Source organism: Tetrao urogallus (genome assembly GCF_951394365.1).
Source record: "Tetrao urogallus genome assembly, chromosome: 15".
Taxonomy (NCBI): domain Eukaryota; kingdom Metazoa; phylum Chordata; class Aves; order Galliformes; family Phasianidae; genus Tetrao; species Tetrao urogallus.
The window spans coordinates 10,516,738-10,543,431 of record NC_136828.1 but is presented as its reverse complement, the minus strand read 5'-3'; the positions used below and the strand labels follow the sequence as shown (position 1 = coordinate 10,543,431).

At 55.1% G+C, this 26,694-nt stretch overlaps 2 protein-coding genes across 2 annotated transcripts; one reads left to right on the top strand and one right to left on the bottom strand.

Moving 5' to 3' along the window:
* Positions 1-514: 514 nt before the first annotated feature.
* Positions 515-10,050, bottom strand: MAP2K3 (mitogen-activated protein kinase kinase 3; the record flags this gene model as incomplete). Its single annotated transcript, XM_079543114.1, has 12 exons — positions 515-598; positions 1,139-1,184; positions 1,835-1,974; positions 3,240-3,317; positions 4,113-4,240; positions 4,982-5,033; positions 5,153-5,269; positions 5,705-5,824; positions 6,060-6,173; positions 8,132-8,180; positions 9,689-9,752; positions 9,996-10,050. The coding sequence occupies 12 exons, from the start codon at positions 10,048-10,050 to the stop codon at positions 515-517; spliced, it is 1,047 nt and encodes a 348-aa protein (XP_079399240.1).
* Positions 10,051-21,599: 11,549 nt separating this feature from the next.
* Positions 21,600-24,968, top strand: NATD1 (N-acetyltransferase domain containing 1; the record flags this gene model as incomplete). The annotated part of the gene is made up of 3 exons (XM_079542705.1): positions 21,600-21,696; positions 24,063-24,181; positions 24,852-24,968. 3 exons carry the CDS (start codon positions 21,600-21,602, stop codon positions 24,966-24,968), a joined length of 333 nt encoding a protein of 110 aa, XP_079398831.1.
* Positions 24,969-26,694: the final 1,726 nt, after the last annotated feature.

Sequence of the window (26,694 nt, the reverse complement as noted above, 5' to 3'; positions counted from 1 at the left end):
ATACGCTTTTATTCCTCTGCAGGGGAGCAGTAGATCACGCAGTGAAGGGGGTGTGTTGAAGGGTCACCCAGCTGTCATCAAGATGGCTTTGTGCGGGGACAGCGGTGTATCCATGGAGCCCTGCAGCCTCCTGAAGTGCTGCTCAGGAACATGAGGCAGAGAACCAGGTGAAATGCTGGGGGAAGGGCTGGGGACAGATAAGGAGGGGGAAGAAGCACAGCAGCATTTTCTCTTTGCCAGCCCCAGGCAGCAAAGGGGAAGAAAGGCAGAAGTTCCCCACAGACTGTGCCAAGGTTGGGCACCATCCCCACCCCGTGCCCCCAGCATTTGAAGGGGTGAAGGTGTTGGCTTCCAAGGCTCTTCCTTGAAGATTTCAGGCAAAGAGAAAAGAGGCTGCGATGGGGCTGTGCCCAGAGCTGTCCGTGGGCTGAGGAACACAATTTGTGCAAACCATCACGAATTCAAGTCCGCATCTGCTCCGCTGCGGGGACTGCACGGAACAGTGGGGCTCCAGTTAAGAGTCATCCCCGAGGATCTCTGTCACGAAGGAGGCCATGTCAGTCTCTTTGGTGTCATGTAGGGTGAAGAAGGGGTGCTCCTGTCAACAAGAAGCAAGGCATCAGTCATGGCCCAGCAGGGAGCAGTCCAAAAGCAGCCCCAGGGGTGTCACAGCACTGGCCAAGTGAGCAGCAGCATCCCCTGCAGACTCCCATGGATGTCACAGAATCATACAATCACTCAGGTTGGAAAAGACCTCAAAGATCATCGAGTCCAACCATGACCTAACCATTCTACCCTAACAACCCTCCGCTAAATCAGCTTAAAGCTGAACACTTTTGGGTTTGGTGTTTCCAGGTTAAAATCCAGCTGCACTACCACCATTTGGGGTGGTTGACCTAAACTCTCCAAGAGCAGGTGGGACAGAAGGAGAAAACATCTAGAAAGCTTGACCTTGACCACTGAATCCCCTTAACACCCACAAAACTCAATACACCGTTGTACCTTAGACACACTACGCCCATCCCACCGTGTGCCTGGAAATCACCCCTGCGTCCTGCTGTACCATTTGTCCAGGACCTTTTATTCCAACATATTTCATGTACCAGGTGAAGGCCAGCAGAGATGGCCCCAAACTTACCATAAGTTCTAAATAGTTCATTCGCTCAGCGGGGTTCTTCCTTAAACTGAAAGGGGAAAAAAAAACAAAAAAGAAAAAAAAGAAAAAAGGCTATAGGATCTTTTCTTACTTTTTTTCCCCTATTTGTGGTCTATCAGAAGGGACCTCCCCTTCCCCTTCCCCAATCACACCTCACTTTGGGCGGGCAGCACCCACTCCTCTCCCTCTGAGCTGAACCACATGGCCCTGAAGCACCCAAGAAGGGAACCACAAGGACAGATTTGGGATATTGCCAAACCCAGAAGCAAGCAGCCCTGCTGGGAAGGAGAGGAGGTAGCTTCCCACCAACCATCCCAGGGCTTCGTGGCACCTCCAAACAGGCCAGAAGTAGAGAGAACTTGAGGGGAACAGCTCCTTGAACCCACAAAACCACAAACCAGGTTCACCCAGAGGCACCCAGATGCTGCCAGAGGGCTGTTCCATCACCACACTGCCAGAAACCACCAACACTTGAGCAGCGCCAATGGTAAAACGGGAAGAGAAACCTCTGCCTTCCAAGCAGCCTGGATGAGTCACACTGAGAACAAAACCCCTTTGGGCAACAAAACCCATTCCCACTGCAGCAGATACACCAGCTCAGTACAAGGAGGAGATAAACAGGCTCCAAAGCCAACCCCAGCCCTGCACTTTGCTCAGCCCAGCCTCTGCCACACTCACCACTGTGCCGTGAAGTCCACAAACTCCTTGGAGAAGCGCTCAGCAGGCAGCTGGGGTGAGGGTTCCTCCACCACCTGCTTGAGCTGCTGGAATGGGGTGCCCCAGGACTCGTAGGGGAAGCGGAGGATGGCCAACTCGATCTGGGGACAAGGACACTGTGAGACACCAGGGCTGCCCCACATCAGAGGCTGCACGAGTGCAGGTTCAAGATGAAAAGCCTCCCTCCTAACAAACCATTTTCAATTTGGGTCATACTACTTTCCCACCCCCCTCCCCCCTTTTTTTAAATACAAAGACCTAGAGGCAAAAAATACTTCCTTTTGAGGCCTGCTCAGCAAATTAATGCATTTACAGGAAGCAGACAAATATATGTAAAACAGGGTTATTTAAAAAGATAATCAAAGCAGCATAGGTGCTACTTCTGCACTGGCTTCTGAGTGCTCTTCTCAACATAACCTGCCCTCTGGACCGCAGGCTGTATGACCTAGGCACAAAGAGATCCATGAGCCCAAGTGAAAGCAAGTTTAGAATATAACTTAAGATGATGTTTATCAAACCGCTGCAGCTAACCCTGCTCCATCATCCATTCCAGCAGGAAAAAATCCATCACAGCTCTTGGGCATCTCAGGCCAAGGGATGGGAAGTGAGAAATGAATAAAGCTAGGATCAGCCCTGCAGCTCAGTAGCTCTAAGTAGGACTAGTCTTCAATCAAACCCCTCCAGAAATTAGTAAACAAAATAGGAAGCCAGCCCAGGAGGAAGATACTAGAGGGAATGAGGTTGGGGCTCCATCCAGCTGCAGGCTGGCAGGCTTTCAGTAAAATCCCCTCTCCCATCCAGTGCTGGAAGAGCTCAGGTTTCGTCATTGCCACAATTTCCCATCCCACAGCTTCCTGCACCTCAGATCAGAGCTGGAGCTGATTGCTTTTGCAGCAAGCACAGCTCTGCTCTGCACAGCACGGAGATACCAAGAGGGAATATTTGTCAGAGATCTGTGCAGCACACACAGATGCAAGGAGACAGTGTCCAAAACGAAGGTCACAGCTAAAAAGGTGCAGGAAAACTTTAGGGGAATAGTCTAAGCAAGAGATGTAGTCTCCTGGAAAGCAGAACTGTTCCCAGGCAGCATTCCCCTTGAGCCAGCAGCTGTGATTTCCTTTGTCCTCCCAAGCCAGACGACTTTAGCTGCTTTCTGACAGATCCATTTCTTGCAGGAGGCAGAGGAACCATCCTGAGCAGCTGCAATTTTGGAACTGAAAGCATTTCCCCTTCCTGTTAGCTGCTGTGAGCTGCCCCTCAGGCAAGGCTGCTCCTAACCACACACACCACCTCAAAGTTGGAGCCCCCAGCGCAGACCCCAGCCCACTTCCAGCATCACAGTGCTGGCACCCGCCCTCTGCATTACCATTGTGATCCCCAGACTCCAGACATCCGACTTCACATTGTAGCCCTTCTGGTTCAGCTCAGGATTTATTCTTTCTGGCTGCAAAAGCAAAACAGAAGATATTACAGTTCTGTCTTGTTTTCACAGTGCAAACCACACACAGCCGATCTCTGGCTCCAAAACCCAGGTTGGGTAGATTTCCCCTAGCTCACATCCCCACAAAGGCAGGGTTTGAGGTTACATCTGCAAGCACCAGCGAGTGCCATGTCCCACTCCACATCACCTCCACACGCACTCCCTTCCCCTATATCATCCCTGCAGGAGGGTGCCTGCCCCAGGAGCAGGAGCTCCCCCACACCAGTGCCATGGAATGAGGATGAAATGATCCTACCAAGGAAAGCCTCAGCATTTTCTAGTCAAGAGCAGCTTTCCAACCCAATAGGGTGGGTTGATGGTTGGATTAGATGATTTTAGTGATCTTTTCCAGCCTTAACAATTCTATGATTCCACCCACCACAACCAGCACCAGCCAGACTTCCACCCTTTTGTGAAAGAAAGGGGGCACAGGAAGAGTCTGCTGCAACATGGACACAAATAGGGCAGTGGTAGAGTCCCCATCCCTGGAGGTATTCCAGAGCCATGGAGATGTGGAACTGAGGGACACAGTTTGGTGTCATGGTGGGATGGGTTGGCATTAGTGATCTTAATGATTCTATGAGTCTATTAAACAGCAGGGCTTACAGGGAGGGGAATCCCATCCTTGTAGGACACTACTGAGTCAGGAAACCCAGAACACACTTTCAACCTCAGCACAGAGGTGAGCCAAGACCAGTTTCTAAGCAGCAGCAGCCTTCTCAAGGTGAGGCTGGATGGATTGCACATAAGCACACTTACAGCCATGTATGGTTTGCAGCCAGCATCCATTGTCTTCGCCACCGAGTCCACCAAGTAGCCACTGATCCCAAAGTCACACATTTTCACGTGTCCCTCCTTGTTGATGAGCACGTTGGAAGGTTTCACATCTACAACAAAGAACATGTGAGAACAGATGGGGCCTTTGTAGAGGTATCATGGGGCCTGGGATAGCATAAGGAACTCCCTGGTGACAGGGAACGGGAGCGATGGCGGTGGAAAAAACAGGAGCAACCCTCCCCCCCCACTCTGGCCCTTATGCAGTTGAAATAAAACACTAAGCTTCACACAGAACATGCAGTTCCTCAGGAGCAATTTATGTACCAAACACAGCCTTGAAAACTCAACCAAGCTCTCAGGACTGCTCGTCTCAGGCCCATCATGACCTGTGTGCAAGTACATGACAAACTGTGTTAAGATGAAGAGCAGGACCTGGCTGTTATGATGCCCATCAGTGATTTGCAAGGTCTTTTTCATCTCTCCCCTTGCCAGAACTACCCAGCCAAGAAGGGTATGTGATTTCATCCCTAAGTGCTGCCTGCAATGCATCTCAGTACTCAGAGAGAGACAGAGATGCCTACAGAAATATAGACAGCAAAGAATTCAGTCATTATATCCAACCCCTCATGTAGAAAGGAGAAAGAGAACATCAAATAAGCAGATGCGTGAAGGATACACCACTGAAACAGGCCTGGGGCATCTAAGTGCATCCACCACGGCCCCAAGTGCCACCAGACCCCAACTGTAGGTGTTCCAGAGGCACACATCACATCTACTTGGAAGGAGCCTTCTCATAACACACTGCAAGGCTGGCATTGCAGCACACTACATGAATCCCACTGAGCACCCACCTCTGTGGATTACGGACAGTTTACTGTGCAGATGCTCCAGAGCTCGTACAATCTGCAGACAAACAGAGCAGGAGAGCACCATTAGCCACACATAGCTCAGCACTCAGCAAACCCACAGAGCATGAGGAGTGCACAGAGCTCGAGGGGGGGTGGGGTGGCACAAGCACTCACAGACACGGCCATTTTTCCCAGAATGTCTTCAGGGATGGTTTTCTTCTTCTCCAGTACTTTCTTGTAGAATTTATCCAAGGAAGTGTCCATGAGCTCCATGCAGATCCACACATCACCCTGCAGGTGGAGAGAAAGTAGCTATAGGAAATTCTCCAACCCCCCCCCAGGAGCCAAAGGACACAGTGGGGGCAGACAGGAGCACCACGCTTCCACCCAGGGCAATCCAACATCCCCATGGTGCAGCCACTGCTGACCACATACCAGCACTGCACCTCATAACAGTGGGCACTGATGTGGGGGTACCACCCATAGCACTCCCAACAGCCACATCCAAGAGTGTACTGCTTGAAATCCAGCCCAGCCCACTGCCAACATGCTTGGGCACCTGCTGCTGCAGCATGGAAATGGACCTGCTGCCTCCTGCAACAGTTGGGCTTTGTACCACCTCAACCAGCCCACTTCGGCGGTAGGAAACAGAGGTGGTTTGAGACAGTTTTGTGCATTCAGAGGACACACACAGACCCAAGGAGCTGTGTAACAGTAGCCTCTCACCTCTCGGAATAGGGCTCCGTAGAAAGTGACAGTGTAGAAGCAGTCAACTGTTCTCATGGAGATATCCAAGTCCATCAACAGTCTCTTCTGCTCCTGAGTGTTCACTGTGGCACGAATCCTCTGAGAAATATTAAGAAAAAAAAAGGTTTTGATGTAGGTGGAGTTACGTAGCCAGCACAGACCTCAGAGATGCCCAGATGACCTCTTACAAACAACACCATAATGGATGACACCACCTAAGTGCAACGTTGGGCTGTATGGGGACACAGGAGGGTACCAAATCTACAAGCCCCCCATTTCTGTCCCCATTCTGCCCCACAGCCCCTCTGCCCCACCAGGAGAAAGCCATCCTCACCTTCACAGCCATGATGGTGCCACTCTGAGCGTGCCTCACTTTCTCCACCACTCCATAGGCCCCCCGGCCCAGCTCTGAAATAGTCACCAGGTCATCAGCTTCCACCTCAAAGTTCTGTAAGGAGAAAAGTGACAAAAAAAAAAAAAAATATATATATATATATATATATATATATATATAATTAAAAAAAAAAAAAAAAAAAAAAAAATCAGGCAGGAGCACACTTACTGTAAAGGCAAAGTTCACTGCTTGCATTTCAGCCACACAGAGCATGCCTAAACCCCAGCACCTACAGGATTCCAGCAGCCCACCATGCTTAGAGCAGATGGATGTACTTTTGGCTCCCCTGGGGCTCACTGAATACCCCTTTTAAGCTAGAGACTGGGATTTGCCAAAGGGCACAATGTCACTGGAAGAGGCCCAAGGCTCAGTGTGCCTCTCTGCCAGTGAGTTTCTGCACATCCCACAGACAAGTTCCCCCCAGCACACGTTGCCCTGTAATTGTCTGCTGTGCTGGGCAGGGCATACACTGCTGGAGTGAGACATGGGCTATTTTTGGAGGCTGCATTCATCGCTCTTAATAAGTTACAGACCTCCTTTCAACCAGGCAGGACTTCATCCAGCCTGCAGCTTCCCTCCGGTCCCAGGGAACAAAAATAACACCGGGATGCCAAACTGACCCAGCAGCAGCAAAGGGTGGGAAAAGCACTGCACAGCATTGGAAGCAGTGCTGCACCCAGAGCAGAAGGGCAGCAGCGTGCTGGGAGTCAGGGCTACCAGGCTGGTGGTCATGCTAACCACCAGCCCCACTAATTTGGGCCAGATGAGAATGGTGGGCAGCTGAGGGAGGTCTGGGGCTGAGCTCAGCAGGAAGGTATGCTGCATGGCACAGGGAAGTGGATCCAATGGGACTATGGGACTCATGCAGCCCCCACCTTGCTGCCCTGGGCAGAGGCACAGTGCAGGTTTACAGCTCCTGCAGGAGCCTCCAGGAAGGACCCAGTGGTGCTTTTCAGGACATATGTTCTATGACTGTTCCAGGGCATTGTGTTTTTGTTTCCGGCATTTACCTGCAGGCTTCCCCAGACACTGGCAGTTCCCAGCACACTCTGGGAACCAGCATGGCCCTGCCCAGCTGCAGAGATGAAGAACCAACAGAACAGAACCCCACACTGCACCCCGTTACCCTCTACTCTGCATGGATCAGTCACCCTTCATCTCACAACCCGAAGCTGCCCTTGCACCCACCACTCCTCCATCCCATGTTGTGTTGTTCTGAAGCACCCAGAGCAAACCTGAGCTGCACATCTCAGGGCAGGCAGAGCACAGATGCAGAACCCCTCAGAACTGCACTGCAGGGAGGGCACAGCCTGCAGAGCTGCAGCTCTCCCATTGCACACTCTGTGCACATAGTCTCTCCCCAAGCCACTAATACACACGACAACAGCTAGAACACAACACCAGCAGCAGGGCTGCTCCCTGCACCCAGCCCAGGCTGCTTCTCTCCCCTCAAAACCTAAAACCTTGCACCAAGGATGGGACTGACCCAACACCCCGTATTTTTAGGTTGTTTGCAGCCCCAGGAGAGCCTGTAACAAGAGAATGAAATAAAAAGGAGGCGGCAGCTATTTCTAGCAGCGTTTTTCATCAGGCAGCTTGGAAAGGATTTGGAGAGGAGCTCTGAGCCCAGCTTCTGGTGGGATGCCAGCAGCAACAGGGACAAAGGGGACGTGGGCTGGGACAGCAGGGCACAGCCAGACTGGGTAAAAGTGAGAAGGCTGCCAAGCAAGCAGGATCCCACTAAGGGCAAAGCCTCAACCCACACGTGCCTATTTCCCTGATCTCAATACTTTCACAAACCCACAGCCAACAGGGGGAAGGTCCCCTGCTTGAGGACACCTTATCCCTCTCCAAAGATGCATCCCATGAGGCTGCACAAGGAGGACATACTGGAGCTTAAAGGATGCTTGGGATCACAAAGATCCAATCTAACAAGTTGTCATGGCAGCCTGATCCATGCTACTCCCATACAGGAGGCAAGCAGAATTGGAAACAAGAACATTAACACATACTTTGTCTCCAATGGTGATGAAGGTTCTGGAGTCCAAGTTCCTTGGCGGCCTGCAAGGAGAGAGGGGATCAGAAAGAAGCACAACCTCAAAACCCCCTTCTCCAGTGCCAGGTTTCATGTGCCCCCAGGTGCTTTCGGCCACTGCTTCCCACAGTGCGTTGTTATGGGTGCACACCAGCCCCCTCCAAACACTCCCAAAGGCTTTCATCGAGCCACCACCACCCACAGAGCCAGCAGGAGCCCAGGGAGCAGCGAGGTGAGGCTGCATCAAAGCTATGAAACCGTCCCCATGCGGGGAGAGGAGCAGCTGTCGTGTTTTGACAGGCAGGTGTTGTAAGAGCACAGCCACGTCGCCCCAAACACGCCTAGGAAACAACAGGTAATTCCTCTGCACTGAGTCATTTGTGTACACTTGACAGCCTGTTCCAGGCAGCCTGGCATGCGGAGCAGCCAGCAGCGTCACACTTTGCACAACACCATGTAGGCAAAAGTCTTCCTTTATGGATTTTTTTTCCCCTCCTCACGGCTTCCCATTCCCCCTTGTTGTCAGTATGGGATTTAAAGCACACACTGTCCTTTTCATCCTTCTGCCCTGCTCCTGTGCTCAACTCCTCTGACACTATCAGCTGGGAACTGGGGCAGTCTGCTCCTCATCTTCATTCCCATCAGAGCCACTGCAGCACCTTCAAGGAAGTGCTCAGGCTTGCAGCAAAAGCATTGGCACTGTGCAAATATTTGCATTGTGCCTTGAAAAGTGCAGAGAAAAGGAATGGTAGGGGCCTAGAACCAGTGTGAACAGGAATGCTCTGGGCATGCAAGCACCCTGCAAACTGCAGCTGACATCTGCTCCAGGGAAACTCAGACACAGGGAGACAGCTCTGCATGCAGGGCTCTACCTATACACCAGGCTGTGGGCTGTTAACAGGGAGCTCCTGGCTCCAGGCAACCTGCCCAGCCTGGGGATTCAAGGATGAGCCCCCAGTGAGGGATTCGCTGCTCCCTCAGAGCTTTGTGGTTCTCTGGACAGAGCAGAGCTTGGTGGTGGAGATACATCACAGAGGAGGAATTTCAGCCATCTGCTTTTTGTCAAACCTAGCAGTGCCACCCTGGTTCTGCCCCCCCAAACACAGCATAACAATGTACCGAGCAGCAGAAAACAGGGCACAGAGAAATCCCAGTGCCTGAAATGCAGGCAGGCACCAGCCCCAAGCACAGCAGGGGGGAACAACAAGGCTTCCACATCCTCCTTGCACCAACATGGGTTCACATAGGCCAAGGCACAGGGCAGGGGATGCCACCAGCTGAGGGCAGGGGCTACTCCGCTGCACCCAGCACCTTCACCCCTGCTCCTGCTGCAGGTCCTTGCCCAGCAGACAGTTCCCAGAGGCACACAGAATCTATGCGTGTGCACAAGTGCAATTCCTTCTCATCACTGAGAAGCCAGAGCTCCAGTTGAAAAACCCCAATCAGCTGATGCGTGTGGTAACACTTCTATGGCCACATGGCCTGAGACAGCTCACTGCAGCTCCTAGAACTGGCTGCAGGAGCAGGCACTCACGTGGTGTTGACAGGGGGCTGCTTGATGGGAGGACATGTTATCCTCAGCTTCTTCTTGCCTTTCACTGCAAGAGAAGATGCACACATAAGCAATGGGCATTTTTAAAGCTTTCCTTCCTTTCGACACCCCCACAACTGCAGCCACCAGGCCCAGGGCTGCAGCACACTTCTGCAGCTCTCACACCCTGCTTCCAGTCACCCCCACAGCAGTCTTCACCCCCCCATGGCCATTAAGTGTTCCTCTTTTGGGGGGGATTTGCTGGCATTTAGGAGACGGGGTGAAACTGCTCTGTCTGCTAGGCACTCACCCGGTTTGTGTGGCTCCAGGGATCCCTTGGAATCTGGAAGAGAGCAGGGAGACATCAGGTCAGTGCTCACACTCCAAGGAACTCAATACAAACCATACATCCCTTATGGTGCCAGACAGGAGCAGAGGAACAGGCCATGGGGTAGCTGGCACCCAACCCTGTCCTGGGCTGCACAGCCACCAGATGTCCCCATGCTACTGGCTGTGCCCAGGGCCATGACAGCACCTCAATGTGCTCCCAGCAGATCCCATTTTGGGAAGCACTGACCCATTTCTCATCACACTCCCAGCTGGGCAAGGAAGAGACAGATCCTGTGAGTATGCTGCAGGAGGCAGGGAAGCAGCCAGCCCTGCTCCGTGCCATCAGGACAACGGCCAACGAGCCTCACATACAGCAACTGGCAACTCTGACCCTGAAAGGGAACACTCCATGTGACACCAAGGGGAACCACAGGGCAGGAGCTGCTAGTCACAACACTAGGATCAGTGTGCACAGGTTGAGACCTTGCACTGAAACAGGAAGGAGCTGGAGCCCTGCTGTGCTGACCCACAGGGATATGGGGTTGCTGTGGTTTGCAGCACCAGCCCCAGAGCCCTGCAAGTCTTTTGTGTGTCTCAGCACCTGCTCCATGAGGCTGCTCCCAATTCCATACCCAGCTGGGATGGGACAGGGAACTATAAATAGTCCTGCACTGCAAAATACCTGGCTGTGCAAACACAAAATGCAGCCAAATGCAAGACGCTGCCCTCTGCCTCAGCAGTACCTTCCCTTCCTGCAGCCAGGGCAGGGCAGGGAGCTGGGACATAGGGCTGCAGCTTCCTCTGCAGCCAGTGGGAGGGAGAACTCCACAGGGCACGCAATCCCATCCCAAGATGCAGACAATAACATGCATGCATCACCCTGTGTATGCAGAGCTGCTAGATGCCCCCAAAACAACCCCAAGTTGTGCTCAGCAAGCACCTCCAAGTCCTGCTGGCTCGATGCACCCCACACCCTGGGCAGCACCAACCGAACATCCTCCATCTGCATCCTCCCTTCACACCAAGCTCTGAAATGCCCCCCATCCTGGCTGCTATTTTGCAGTATCTGTTTTCTCTCCCTCTCCCCAATTGCCATAGTAACCCCCAGCAGGAGCACAATGCTCCTTCTGTGCAGCTCCCTGACAGTGCTGGGTCAGAGCACAGCGGTGACTCACGCAGGGGGAGAAGCATCCATATTGTGCCAGAGGCTGCAGCATCAGCCCCACGGATCAGGGTTACAGGGAGCTCAAGGTTGGGAGCCATGCACTCACCCTTACACTCACAGCATCTGCAAGCATGAGTGAGTGGCTCTGTGCAGGATGGGGAGATCCTCTGTGCAAAACCTCTGCACCACACAGGAGGATCACAATGTCTCTGTACATCAGTCACACCCCATGAGGCAGAGCTCACACTTTGCTGTAAGGAGGGCTTTGTGCAGCCCCAAAGTACTGCCCTGTGCTTTGCAGCACCACTTTGCAGGGCCAGCAGCATTCTCTTCCCAGTGGTTGTGCCCAGCGCCCAAAAGCATTTCATATAGCTGCCAAAGCACGGGCTAGAAAACCCACCTCAGCACATCACACCAGCCCACACCAAAATAAAATACACTGCTCTCCCTCTGGGATGCTGCTCCCAAACCCTCGAGAGCCAAAGCAGGGATGCATCTTGCTGCTCTCCCTGTACCCACCACAGCACTCACATACCTTCAGCCCCAGCCCCATCCCACTGCCCAGCTCCATGCCCACCACCAGAGGAACGCTGTGCAGTGGGACGGGCACAGCACGACCTTGCAATTCAATCCCCGTGTCCCCACAGGCAGCTGCTCCCCGCTTCACAGCAGCTGCCAGCTCCCAGCACTTCCCTCCCACGGCTGGGATGAGGAGAATACTCTCCATCGCCTGTAAGCAAGGGGATGCTCTTGTTCTGCAGGGTTTCTGCAGAAGAAAAGGTGCAGCACAGAGCCTGTGAGTGTTACCCACTGCTCACAGCAGCTTGAGGCCAATTCCACAGCCTGAAAGCAGCAGCACGTGCATGGGGCAGACTGGGGACACATTCCTGTCCCTCCCAGCTCTGCACTGGGAACACAAGCTGACCGAAGTCCCCAGTGTGGCCACACTTGTCACCACGTGATGCCACAAGCACGTAACTACATCCTCTATGCTAAGAAAGTCCCCATTTCCTCCTAAAGAAAAAAAAAAGAAACTGGCATTTTCTTTTTCCCCCTTGCACTGCAGTCTCCACCAGCTAAGAGCAGACATTTCCTGGAACCGCATTCATTCATCACCAAAACCCTCATCTCAGCCACCACAACTCCAGCCTGGTTCCTCCGCACCTCTCCCCAGCAGGTTTCTCTTTCCCACTCCGTGTGGGTGGAGAGAAGCAAGCAGGACAACCCAAAGCACTGTCAATACGGCTGTTTGCCCGAGCCGACCTTTGAAATCAAACCTCCCCAGCACCAGGCTCCAGGTCCAGCCCTGCTGCACGGCTGTGCTGGTGCTGGGAAAGGGGTTGGAGCACATCCAACCCCCCCCCCCTTGACCCACGGAGAGCTGAAGGGTGGGGCCCAATGCTGCAGAGGGAAAGCCAGAAGAAAAAAAAAAAAAAAAAATAAAGAACGTAATAAGAAAAAAAATTATGCAACCTCCCCCAAACAAAGAGTGCTAAGGGAATAAGCTGCTGGGCAGCAGCGAGCTGCCTGCAGGGAGCAAGGTGCTGGCTCTGCTGCAACAGGCGTGCAAGGCTGCTGGGAGCAAGCGCTGCCCTGCGCGTTTCCTTGAGCACTGCTGGCTCTGTGCAGCGAAGATGCAGTGTTTCAGCCCCACGCAAGAAAAAAAGGCAGGTTTTGCAGAGCTTTAAAAATAGATGTCTGGCTGCAAAAATAGATATGCTTGGCTGCAAATGCAGAGCTCACCCCCTCCCCCCCCCCCCCCCCCCGAGCTAGCGGAAAGATGGAAATCTGCACGGATTGAGCCCAAGGAGTTGCACCGTCCCTTCTGAGGGCCAGGACCGGCCCTTCGTTCGCCCCCAGCACGCTTTTCGGAGGTTGCAACACATACCTTGCTTCTTGTCCATGGTTTCCCAGAAATGAAGAACAGAAACGGCGCACACCCGGCAGTGGGGAGAACAGGGGGTGAGGAGGTGGGGAGAGCAGCGGGCTCAGGGCGCTTAGCTTGCGGCAGGACTGCACAGCTGGATGCAGCCTGCAGTGCAGGGACCCTGCGAGCCGAGGGCAGTGGCTCCACTCCGATTACACTCGAAAGCTCCAACAGTTGTACAAACTGCAGCAGTGAAATAGTGGTGACGTCAACAGGAAACCAGGAAGGGGGGGGGGTCCAGCAGCTCCAGGAGCCACTGAAGCACAGCGCTGGCACCATGCATCCCAACCCAGCCCACCCTTCTTGCAGGGAGCTCCACTCCATCCTGCTCCCTAAAGACCCCCATGGTGCCCCTGCCCATCCCAGCACAGAGCTCAAACTATGCAATCCCACGGCCCCGTGCAGAATTATTGCATGCAGAGTGGGTCATGAGGGATGCAAATGTTTGCACCCACGCTCGGTGTCCGCAGCAGCGGTGCTGGGCAGCACGAGGCTGGGCTTCTCAGTGCTGCAGGTGCCGTGCTAATTGCTGTGCCACTAACAACCATTACCACAACAAATAGTGGAAATATTGTTCCATGACAATACCAGCAGCTATTCCCGGGTGACAACTGGGACAGCGTCTCTGCTGGCAAAATATAAACGGCTGCATGGATTTTGCTTGGAGATAGCGTGGGAGGGGTGGAGAAGTCACCCACTTCTCTGCATGCACGTGCACAGAGCATGGCACAGCATCGCTGCTCTCCCTTTTTCCCCTCCAAAACCAGCACTGCTTAGAGAGGGCACAAAAAAAGTCAGAGGTCGAGGTGAAGGCACATACCAATGTCATGAGCAGCTCTGAGCTTAAATAGTGCTCATACGCATCCCGGGAGGACCGTGGGAGGTATTTTCTGGGAGCTGAACTGCTCCTGGGATATGGTTTCAAGCGGAGATCATCAGCACACAGAGGATGCTGATGCAGAGCTGCTCTCAGGTGGCACTGCGCCTGTCTCCGAGGAGGACAACACTGCCACGTCCCCCCTCAGCACCACGGCTGCTCCACAATGCTGCTTCCAGCACAGGATGGAGACGCTCTGTGAATTCACACAGCCCCAGAACAACGGCTGGGAAATGCCATTTCCTCAGAGCTGACCCCACTGGGCGTCAGTGCCTACGGCCACCGCCCCACTGCCGGGCTCTGGGAAATCAAAGCTCAAAACCTCACCCACCGCTCCCTGCTGGGCTTCAATGAGGGGAAGAGCACACCCTTAACAACAGCAATGAGCTCAAGCAGCAGCCTGCTGCCAGACCCTCTCCCACCCATCTCCCTGCTCACACAGGGATGTGTGATGGGGCCAGGGACACCGGGTGGATGCTCTGGACTAGCAATGGAGCCTGAGACCCAATATCCCACAAGAAATCCCAAAGCACACAGACCCCAACAGTTCATGGAAACCCACCAGCACAGCCCAGTCTATCTTAGGGGAGCTCAGAAGCAGCCCTCAGCTGAATTTACACTGTGGCAGGACAGGACACACTGCATGCACACTAAGAGCAGTGCAGCCAAACCTGTGCAAAACCCCAGCGCAAAGCAGCTGCAGAGCATCTCCTGGGAGCAGCACCCTGCAGGAGCTGTGCTGGGAGCACCATCCATCACCACCAGCATCACCCCGGGGGAGGGGGGGGGGGGGGGGGGGGCAGGAAATCACACTGCACCTGAACCCCGTCTGCAGCAGCAGATGCACTTCTGCCTTGCAGACCCAATGGTCTCATCTGCTGTTTTTAGTCCCACTTCTCCCCTGATTACATCCATGCACACAGCTGAGGTGGAAGAAAGGAGCAATGCAGGGTACACTCACTGCTCACACCACTGCACTCTGCTCCATCCCTGCCCAACACCTCCCATCCTCCCCCCACAGCTTCTCCATCCCAGGGACAGACACCCACATCCCATCCACGTCAGCCCCAGCTGCTGGGGGAGATCAAATCCCTATCAGTAAGGGCTGCAAAATGTGAGCTCAGCAGGTGTGCAAAACTCACAGCAACCATTCCTCCTACCTCCCTCATCACAGAGTTGAGCACCGCTCCCAAAAAATGTCCCTCTCTGTCCCATGGCAGCCCCAGTGCCCACCAGCAGGAAGGGCACAGCTCCCATTCTGGCAGGTTTGATTTGATTTTTCTCTGCACCATTCCCAAAGCTCCAGTGGGAAGCAGCAGCACTGGTCCTTTCCAGCAGAGTACCCAGGAAGGCTACACCCCACACAGGGGCTGGTGCTGAGCATCCGGCTCAGCCCTGGTGCTGACTCAATGCCTGAGATGCACTCAGTGCTTCCAAGAACCACTTCCAGTTTAAAACAGAAAAAATTAAAGCAAAACAAGAAAAAAAAAAACCCCACACTTTTTTTGTTTTTGTTTTTTTAACCCCTGAGGGCTGAGCCTGAAACCAGTGCTTTTGCTATGGGGAAAGGAGTTGGATGCAACATGGAGCTGGGAGGAAACAGCGCAATGTCAAAGCTGTGCGATGCACTACAGGGAATACCTGTAAAACTCCTGGGAAACCCCACAGTCACCTAATGAGAAATGTTGCAGTGATCCAAAATTGAAGGTGAGCTCCTGCAGAAGTGGGACAGGCAGGAGAGCAGCTGGAGGGGAGCGGAGCACTCAGAGCGTGCATCAGGCTGATAACCAATTGCTGTGGAAGCGCACTTGTAATTTCCAGCAGCAGCTCCTTCAGTCACCATCCCCATGCCAAGCAGCAGCACAATTAGCCAGCCCTGCTTCAAGCTGCTGTGGGGCAGGGGAGTGCACAGCCCCCAGGTGTCAGCTGCCCCCCCCAGTGAGCTGAGGCTGCTCAAAGCCAAAAGCCATAATGGTTGACCCAAAACATGGACAGGAAGGCTAGGAGACGCTGCAAAGCTGCAATACAAAGCATGCTCTGCTGCCTCCTTTTTTGGCAGCATGCTGCTGCTTCCAGCCCTTGGGAAAATGAGTGCTGCCAAAGAGAGCACAGCACAGAGCTATCTGTGCACATTGCTGCGTGCACCTGCACCCTTCATGCTACACTGTGCTCACGACCTGCAAGCAGCAAACTGTTGCAGTGGGGACAGCAATCCATGGGGTGTGGCACAGGGCAGCCAAGGTGACAACGGCAATGGGTGATCAGGTTTAGCTGCAGAGACCAAGGAAGCCTTAAAAGCCTCCGAAACAAGCATGCGTGCACTAGACATGCCTCGCAGCTGCACAGGCTTTACAAGCAGAAGTGGAATGGGTGCATGGGGCTGCTGCCTCACCCTAGCAGCACTCCAGCACCAGACCCTTCCTTTGCTCTTTGGCTGAAGCACAACTTGGCAGCATTTCAAGAGGGAAACCAAGCACTGCAAGGCAGTGGGGGATTTCTAACTCCAGAAGTGACTTTCTTAAAAAGGCTCTGCGGGGAACACATCCGGCTCGTGCAGAAGGAGCCACGTCACTTTTGGTGGCTGTACAGGAGCCCTCGCTCCTGCACGGCAGCAGGCAGAGCTGTGGGCACAGCTGGCCTCAGCTTTCCTACAAAGATGAGTCTGCCTGCAACAGTGAGCTCTAATAGGAAAAAAAACGGGGAAAAATTCTGCAGGGGGAGCCCAGCAAAGTGGCACAGCCTGAGCTCAGCTCCGCTCGCTGTGCTGCTGCAGGGACAGCAGCAGGACCCAAGCTGGCTGCAGATGGTTTGTATTCTTTCCTGGAAGCCTGAACCCTCAGGATGCACAAGAAGTGATAACAACAAGCTTTACATTTCCTAATAATGTCAGCCACTCTGAGACAGACAGCATCCTGCACCCTGGGTCAGAGAGACATGCAGCACGTCCATCACACAGCTGTATAGGACACAGGCGGTGACAGCAGTGCCAAACCACAGCCCAGGTCAGCAGCCCCTGGCCTACAATGAGCACTGTGCTTCCTCTTTCCCTAAAGGAGATTTTTTTTGGTGGTGGTGGTAGGGGGAGCAGGAAGGGTGGATACTCCACAAACAATTTCTGCTAAGTTTGTGTCTGCTCCTCATCCTGCTTACTCTTCCATTCAAGTTGCGTTTTTAAAGAAAATTTGTCCTTTGAATATCTGTATTTTATATAGACTTTTATATAAGCATTTCACCCAAGATGCTGAAGCACAGGACAGAGCTGAGGCGACCTCGCTGCAACCCATGGGGGACAGATCCCCCCCCCCCATCTCCTCTCCCCCCAGCAGTGACAGTGACAGCCAGCTGCTGCCAGCTGCTCTGCTATGAGGAGTCACAAAACCACAGAGCAGAGGGACCAGGGATGTGGGGACATCATCACACGCACCCAAGGTCACGCATTCCTTCTTTGGAGAAATCCAACCCCAGCCCTTAAAACCAAGTTCAGGTGTCTTGTTGGACAGTCTGGCCCCGCTCATCTCAAAGCTGTGGGGCTGCTGCAGCAATTCCTAGAACCAGCACTCTGACCTCCAGCTGCCTGCAGCCAGCACAATGCTCACCATCACAGCATTCCCCTAAACCAGCAGCACACAAGGGCAATCCCTACAACAATGCCCAAAGTGATGTCCATCCATCCGCTCCTGCAATAAGGATGCAACAAAGACACTACAGCTCACCCCACAGAGAGACATGCAGCCTTGATGTCGCATCTGAGCTGTGAGAGGGGGTCTGCCTGCACTGCTGGGCAACAAACCCCCACCTCTGCTCCACAAACCCCCATCCCCGCTGGGGACAGGGCAGCAGAGCCCGGGATCCACTGCCAAACAAGGCCAGCAAGGTGCTGGGGTGGCACCTACAGCTGTGCCCAATTGTTGGCATGTTCCTTGGGGGAGAAGTACCAGCAGCTGTGCCCTTTCACTGGACATTCCTTGGAGCGACAGACAAAAAGGAAAGAATAGGAAAAAGAATAGGAACTTCCAGTTTCCATTAAAAAAAAAAAAAAAAAAAAAAAAAGCCATTTTTGCACTCCAGAACCTCTGGCTCAGCCTCCAACTGCACCAAGCCCCACGCATACCCACAAGCAGCACTGAGTCAGGCTGGTAAAACCCCAAACTTTTGGTTGGTGGATTAAAACCTCCCCCAGAGAACAGATCCCATTCCATGCCCCTCCAGCAAGCAGTCTGCCCATATCAGCATAGTAACAGCAAAGCTACAGGGTCAAAACCCCACACTGCCCCCCAGCCACAGAATCAGACCAGAAAGCAGAGAACCCAACTGATCCCAAAGGACCACACAGCTCCTAAAACACCACCCGAGGCTGCGCTGCTGACGTGGGACAGCTGGGAGAGCCTGGGCACAGCGGAGCAAACCCCAGCCCTGCTGCTCGGCATTCCACGTTATCTCACATCCCTTTCCCACACACCTCTCTCCCCGCGAGGGATCAGATCCGGGTAGTGGGAAGAGGAAGAGAGCCGAAATGCTGGCACTAAGCCCTGCGTAATCCCCACAAGGTGTTTATCTCAGCAGCTATGTTTAGCGCGAGGATTGCTCCCGCCCGGCACCATTCCTATCACGCGTGTCACGGGCGGCCACGCGCAGCCCCAAACACTCCGGAGGCAGCAGGCGGCCCCGTGACTACACCCGAATGACGGCAGCGAGGTTTGGGGCGGAAGGATCCGACCCGAGAGCCGCAGACAGCGTTCCCCATTCGTTACCCTTTTAACCCGAGCACGGAACGCAAAGCAGCATGACCCCAAAAGCACCAAAAGGCAGCGGGTCACGCTCTGGGCTACAGATACCCACAGCCATCCCACCAGAACCCCTAGAAAGCAGCCAACAAACCGTCTGCAGAGCAACCAATAGCAAAGGCAGAAGCAAAAGGCAGCGATAATCCCACGGACGGAGCGGCTCCGGAAAACAAACGACCCAACCGCGGTGCGTTGCGCATCCCGCAGCGCTCACCTCGGCCCTCCATCCACGCGCGCTCCCGGAGAGGTGCGGGCCGGGCGCGCTCCCGAGCACCTTTTGAGCGGCCCCGCAGCGGGCACTGCCCGCAGCCGTGAGTCAGCAGCTCCGCTCGCAGCGCCGTAAATCGCTGCTGATTCACCTCCCCCCCCGCTTACACAGCAAACAGGAAACTCAGGTCCACATTCCCTCCGTTTAAGACACGGATCATTCTGGGGGAGGGGGAGGGAAAAAAAAAAAAAAAAAAAAAAAAAAAAAAAAAGCAGTCACGCCGAGGTGCGTTCATTGCTCACATGGTGCCTGACCGCGACTTTCCAGGGCATCGCTCCCCAGCGAGGAAAACCCCCCGCATTTCATTCCGGTGATAAGCGGGCACGTCCCGCCCCGCGAGTCCGCCCCGCGCGTCCCCCACCCGGCACCAGACAGATCCCCCCCCGCACCCTCCCGCTCAGGGCTCACCTGGGGGCAGCGAGCAGCCACCGCCCGAGTGTCACCGGGACACCGCCGAGCTGCCGGAACGCCGCACACGGCCACGGTCAGCAGAGGGGGATTTAAGCCCACCCTTGCCCTCCCCGCGGGTGCCACGCACGGGATGGGGATGCTGCACGCCGGGCACCGCTCTCTGCCGCTTCCAGCCCCGCGGCGCCGAGCCCCTTAGGACACAGCGTGGGCTGCAGGCGCGGAGCACGGCACCCGCAAAGAACCACACGGAGGCCCAGCCTGCAGCCCTGCGCACCCCACCGGCCCTCCCCGCGGCCCCGTTCTTACCTCTGGGCACAGACATGACTGGCGGCGGCCCCGCAGCACTAGGGCGCAGCACGATTCCCGGCGTGATCCTACGCTGCGCGGCGGCGGCGGGGGAAGAACAGCGAAGGGGCGGGGCCTATCGGGCTTAGCCACGCCCCCTCGCGCAGGAAAAGCCGCAGTGATTGGGTGGAATGGGAGAGAGGGTGGGTCTACCGCCCTGCCCGCCTCCGCGAGGGGAATTTTCTGGTTCTTGGGCAAGGTGGAGAGGATTGAGTGAGTAGGGCGGGCAAAAAGGGAACTGCCTTGCGGGCGGGGTGAGCCCAGCGGGGCCAGCAGCACCCCTACAACACGGGACCCTCTCATATCTTTCCTTTCCGTTTAGGAAACCCACTGCGATGCTTGGGACTTTACTCGCATGGGCACATCATCCAATGCCAAGGGAACCTGGACTCCCTTTTGCTCCCTCAGCTCCCAGTTACCTCCATGCAAGTGCAGGAGACAGGAGCCTGCTGGGAGCAGCCAGGGCAGGTGCAAGCAGCACCCTCCGCCTCGAAGGAGAAGCTGTAGTTCGTAACATCCTGCGTCCTGCTGCAGGATGTTGACCAATACCCATGTGCTGCTTTGCAGACACTGGGCTCCAGCATCAGAGTTGTAGGGCAGCCAGGACCCTCCACAGCCCCTCTGGAAAATCCCCCAACTATCTGTCTCTGCATGCATCAGGCTCACCTGCTTGGGCATGTGCTGCCAGCAGGACTGATGTAAGGGGGGACCCGTAGCAGCCACGTCACCCTGCACAGGTGTAGTGATGCCATCTCATTCCCATGGGATCCCACTCCTGGGGTCTCCCATGAGTGAGCCCTGACCTATCCCAGCAGCATTCCTGAGATCTGCTCTATGGGGAGCAATCTTTTCTGGCAGAAATTCCCAACACGAGCCAAATAGCCATGAAAGAGGGGGTGGAACCGAGCGTAGCCCTTGTGCAGTCACGTGCAGTTCCAAGCCAGGCTGTGCAGAGCATTTTTTTTTATCGGTTTGAGAGCTGGAAAACGTGTCTGAAATATGGATAGGAAATATGGGTCCGGGGCTGCACCTATGCCAGGGCTGGACCCAGTGACAGTGTTAACATCCAGCAGCTGGAAGTTAAAGCTAGAAAGGTTCAAATGGGAAATAAATCACGGTTGTTAATAGTGGGAGTAATTACCTTAATGAGAGACGTGGCAGATTCACCGCCTTTCAGCACAGCCTAGAAGCGTTCCCAAAGCCCACGTTCGGGCTGCGGGCGGTGACGCACTGCCCGTGTCACGGAGGTGGGAACCGGATGGGCCTTCCCGGCTTTGTGCCATCCCAATCTGAGAAGCAGCCCTGGGGTTTGGGCTCCAACGATGGGAGGGGGTTTGGGACGAGCAACGGCAAACGCTTGGGACTGCAGAGGTTGCCAGCGAGCGCTTCACACAACCGCTTTCAAACCGCTCCTTATGTGTCCGTGGCAGCGGGCGGCACGGGGCAGTACCACCCACGGGGCAGTACCACCGACGGGGCAGTACCACCCACGGGGCAGTACCACCGACACCCGGCGCTGTCCGCGACCGCACCGCCCACGCGGGGGCGCCGGGGCCCGGCGTAGCACCGAGCGTGGAGCGGCCCCTTTAAGAGCCGGGCGAATGTATCAAAACAAAACGGCAGCGCAGCCATTGGCTGCGACGCGGGCACGTGGCGCACAGCTGGCTTCCTGCGGCCGCGCGCCGGTGGCAGCTCCCGGTGCCGCCGCCACGGCCCGGCCCGGCCCGGCTCCGCCCGCCGCCTTCTCCTCCCGGTGTCCCGCGGCTCCGCACTCCCGCACGGCACAGCCCCGCGGCCCGGCCCGGCCATGGCTCACTCGGCGCCGCTCGGCCTCCTGGAGCAGGGCTGCCCCATCCAGGTGGAACACGATCGAAAGCGGCGGCAGTTCACCGTGCGGCTGAACGGTAACGGAGGGGGGAGCGGCGAGCACAGCCCCCCCGCTCCCACGGTTCCTCTCCCCGCTCTCCTCAGCCCTCTCCTCCCGTGCCTTTCGGGGCTCTTCTCGCCGCCCCTCAGCTCCTGACGGTGCTCCCCGGCGTTCCCGTACCCCCCAAATCGATCCCGGGGCCCTCACCGGTTCCCTGCCCGTGGTTCGATGTGGGTCACCGCGGGGGAGGAGTGGGCATCCCCGGCAGCTCCCCCAGCGGTCAGCAGAAGGGACGCCCAGCTGCGTGCTGCTGACACCTCCCTATGGCCCCGCGACACCTTTCAGCCTTCCGTCCTCCCTACGGGCAGCCCCGGGACCCCATGCCTGCGTGCCGGGCAGCTCTCTTTAAACAACTGAGGAGAAAAGAAATCATTCAGAAATTATGCACATGTCTGGAGGTGTTTTCCATAAACACCAGCAGCCGGACGAGGTTATTTTGGCTGTTTTTGTGTTGTTATTTTTTTTCTTCTTCTCTTTTAATTCCAACCACTAATTACAAAGTGCAGCGGGAGGAGGTGTACGTGGAGAAGATGCTCCCCCTGACCACTTGCGGCCAGCACTGGGATCAAACGAGGGCAGCCGGTGCTGTGGGAGCATGGGTGGGACAAAATAGGACATTAGGGAAAGGAAATTCTTCACTCAGAGGGCGGTGAGGAGCTGGCGCTGCTCACAGAGCAGTGGGTGCCCATCCCTGGAGGTGCCCAAGGCCACGGGTGGACCCTGGGAAGCCTGAGCTGATAGGGCAGCCAGCTCGTTTTCAGAATCTTCTTCTCTGCCTTCCTTGTATGGGAGAAAATGAGTGGTGCTTGGTGTTTGCCCCTTCATCTCTCTCCACTGAGCCCACAGTGCTATGTGTGCTTCCTAAAGCTGATAGAAACGCCTGTGTCACATCAGCATGTTGCCTTTTTCCTTGTGTCCTGAAAGCAGAAGCATTGAGAGATGGAAGTAAAGCAGCCCGTGGCTGGACTGACCAAGCTTTGTTCTCCTCTTGGAAAGGAGGGCAGAGAGAAGCCCGATGGGATAAGATGAGAGGGAATGGCCTCAAATTGTGCCAGAGGAGGTTCAGGTTGGATAGGAGGAAACATTTATTCTGAGAAAGAGCGGTTGGGCACTGGATCTGCTGCTCAGGGAGTGGTGGGGTCAGCATCCCTAGAGGTGTTTGAGAAGCATGTGGATGTGGCACTGAGGGATGTGGTTGGTGGGCAGTGCTGGTGGCAGGTTGGACTAGATGGTGATCTTGGAGGTCATGATTTGTCCTCAGTTTGGCTGTAGGTAACACCACAGACAGCCAACACAGCCCCTTTGCTGGAGAGCATCACTGAGAGTTTCCATGGGAAAACTGGAGCAGGTTGTGCTGCAGTGCTGGGGTGAAAGGGATGAGGTGGTGCTGTGCACTGAGATGGCACTGTGCTTTCCCAGTGCTACAGTCACTAGAGCTCCTCAGCAGGAAATTGCAGCCGAGCTGGGCCCCCCCGTGCTGCTCCAGAGTGGGGCCATCGGGGACAGCTGTGCCATCTCCACTCAGCTGCATGCGGTGCTTTCTGTCTGTAGGAACGTGCCACACAGCCTGCAGGGCTGCCTGTGTGCCTGGGGACGGCTCCTTGGGATAGCTGCTGTGCCATCCTGCCCTCAGAACTCCCTCCCAGGGACTGGCTTTGCACAGTTCCCTTTTTCCCTGCCGAGGTTTGCAGCTATGGAATGATGTGTAAGATTGCATCTGGGCTGGATGGTGGGGTGGAGGTTCCCTCCAAATCTCTATGTCAGGACAGAGAGGGCATAAGAAGGTATTTCCAGTGAAATGCAGCAAAAGTGAATGGATGGAGCTCAGCTGAGGTGTGCAGTAAGTGCAGGTGAAGGTAGGGCCCTTCATCCTCCAGTAAGCACTGGGGGGAAAGGAAAAGTTTCTGTTATTTTAATTGAGTTTCTCATCGATTGGAAGCTTGTGTTTTGAAAATTTAAATACAGAAACCCTCCAGAAATGAATCGAAGTTGAGTTTGGGCTCTGCAGATGGAGACTGCAGAGACTGAAGAGGGGTATTATTAGCTCTCCTCTGATTTACATGTGTGCTGAAACTTCTTTCTTCCTCTATCTAAACCAGTGTGAGAATGTCAGGGTGTTGCAACAGGAAACGTGTTTGTGTCAGTGTGCACACACACACAACCCTGCACACCTGTGTGCGCTTCCCTATGGGATACCCATCTGCTCCAGTGTCTGCCCCCGCTCCTTAAACGTCCCAAATGCAAAACCAGAGCTGGAAGCTTTGTCCCACGTTGTGGCCCATGCTGTGGTGATCTGTGGTCAGATTTGGCAGTCCCAACTTCAGCACTCTCTCCCATCCCCAGGTTGCCACGACCGAGCAGTGCTGCTCTATGAATATGTGGGGAAGCGCATTGTGGACCTGCAGCACACCGAGGTGCCGGATGCCTATCGGGGAAGAGGGATAGCCAAGCATCTTGCAAAGGTACAGCTGCTGCCCCTGGGGGAGCTGCTTCTATCCAATAGCAGGGAGAGGTGTGGGGAGGTTAAGTGAGGCCCTGGAGGAAAAGGAGAGCATTTTGGGGTGGCTCAGCATTCGAAAGGGAGGTGTTAAGCCTTCCCCCCCAGGGCTGGAGGGCTGGATGGAAACCTGTGGTCAGATGTTCCTATTTCTGGCTGCGAGAGGGGCTGGGTGAGTTCCAGCACATCCTCTGCTCGTTCCTCCTCCCCTGCCAGCAGCCCTCGCTCCCACCCTGCTTCCCCTTAGGGCTGTTCCAACATCTCCCCCAAGCTGGATTCCGTCATCCCAAAGCTTCAAGGCCCACACGTGCCCTTTCTCTGCCTTGGGCCCCACTTTGGGGACTCGCAGCTGTGGGGCTGCCAGCACAGTATGGGGGGCAACACTCTGGGGTTATGGCTGCTCCTTGACCCCATGGCAAACTGGTGTCAAAGGTGACATTTGCATGATGTGGATGGGTCCCTTTTGTGATGTTGCACACACCAGGCTGTATGTCAAGGTCTCAGCTTTCCTCTGCTTGAACTGGGAACCCCATGGCACTGTGGAGGCCGAAGCCATGCTCCCCCAGCCCTCTGGCACAGGATTCAGTTTGAGGGGCAGCATGGGCTGTTTGTAACCCATCTGTGATCTCTCATAGGCAGCCCTGGACTTTGTGGTGGAGGAGGACCTGAAAGCTCACCTGACTTGCTGGTACATTCAGAAATACGTCAAGGAGAACCCGCTGCCGCAGTACCTGGAACACTTGCAGCCTTAAGACAGCACTGCTCTGACACCAGCGCTCCTGTTCAACGCGGCCTTCGCTTCTCTGCGGTCTCAGGAAACCCCTTCCCACACTCACAATTCCCCCTTTTTTTTTTTTTTTAAAGTGTGTCTGTGTGGTGCACGATCGTGGGCATGACCTTCTCTTCCCTGCCCATGTCTGAGCATGACAGTGGCCACAGGCTGGGCTGGCTCTGGGCACATGTGCCCCCTCGGTGTCCTTTGCCCCAAGCCAGGAGCTGGAAGAGGATGATTTTTCCCACCAAACTCCACGACAAAACCAGGGGATACATCTGTACCTCATCCTCTCTCCTCTGCTTGGCAACAGTTGTGAGCTTGCCAGGTGATGTTGGTTAGGGGAGGTTGTAGGGTATCAACCCCCTTCCTTCCTGCAGCTGGGAGAGATGCTGTGGATTAAACCTCAAGGACCAGAAGGAGGTGCTGGAGGAGCCCCAGCTCTGTGGGGTGCCAGTGAGACCATGGAGGCTGTGGTGGTGCCACCAGGACTGGCTGCAGAGATCTGACTGGGATGCTGAGATCTCTGTATCTGGAGAAAGGAGCTATGTGAGGAGTGGGTTTTTTCCACTGCAGCAGAGCATGCAGAGCATGTGCACAAAGAGGATGCAATGCAGCTGGGTTGTGGATGCTGCTATCCGCAGGTGCCAGCTCCTGCTCAGCCTTCTGGACGTTGCCCCTCATGGTTGTCAGCTGCCTTTCTGCTCCCTGCTGCAGCAGTCACAGCTTGCCCAGGAGAAAAGCACCCACAAGGGTGGCTTCCTACAGCTGAAGAGGAAGGCTCCTCCCATCTCCCTCGGCTCCAGCCCTGCACTCAGCCTGCGCCCCATACCCTGAGCTCCAAGCCATCGTATCCTGAGAGCAACAGGGGTAAGACTGCTGGGATCTGGTCCCCTCTCCAGGGCTCAACGCTTGATCTGCCAACTTGGCATGGCTGCTATTCACTGTTCCCTATGGCCTTTGGGAAGCAGCTGTGCCATGGGGCACTGCCTGCTTGCTCCCCTCGCTACCGCCTTGCAGCTCTGAGCCTGAGTGCTGGCAGTGGGATGGAACACCCTCACCATGTACCTCACCATTACCTCTGCAGATGACAGCACAGCATGGTGCAGCATTGCTACTGTCAGACGTAGAGGTAATAGTGTGATGGCAGGATGCTGCCTGGCTTCTGTTTACCCCTTCTCCTGCCTCACACAGGCTTTACTGGGCTAGACCTTCAGAGGTTTTCCCCCAGAGCTGTTGGGATTTTGCAGTGCCCTGGGCTGGGCTGCATGGGGACAGCTGTAACAGGCTCAGCGAGCAGCCAGGCAGAAGTAGATAAGGAGCCTTTCACCTGGAGGTCAGATCCAAACCTAGTTTATCTCTCAGCAGGGACTAAAGTTTACAATCTGTGCCACAGACTGAATGAATCCTGGGCCAAGCAATGGCTCAGCCCTTTCCCAGAGCCAGCGCAGAGTCCATCGAGGCAAAGGCAAAAGATCTGAGTAAAACCTCTCGAGCTGTGTCCCTGCCCCAGTGCTGTGGGACCCCTGCTTGTCTGTACTGCACACTGTGGCAGAGACCTGTGCCCGGCTGCTGCCCCACTGCCAGCTCGTGCTGCTCAGGAAAGGCACTGGGCTCAGCCTACCCCACATCTCTGCTCTCTTGCTGCCTATTTCAGCCCAGCTGCAACCTTTGGGATGGCTTTGAGGGACTGGGATAGGGTACAG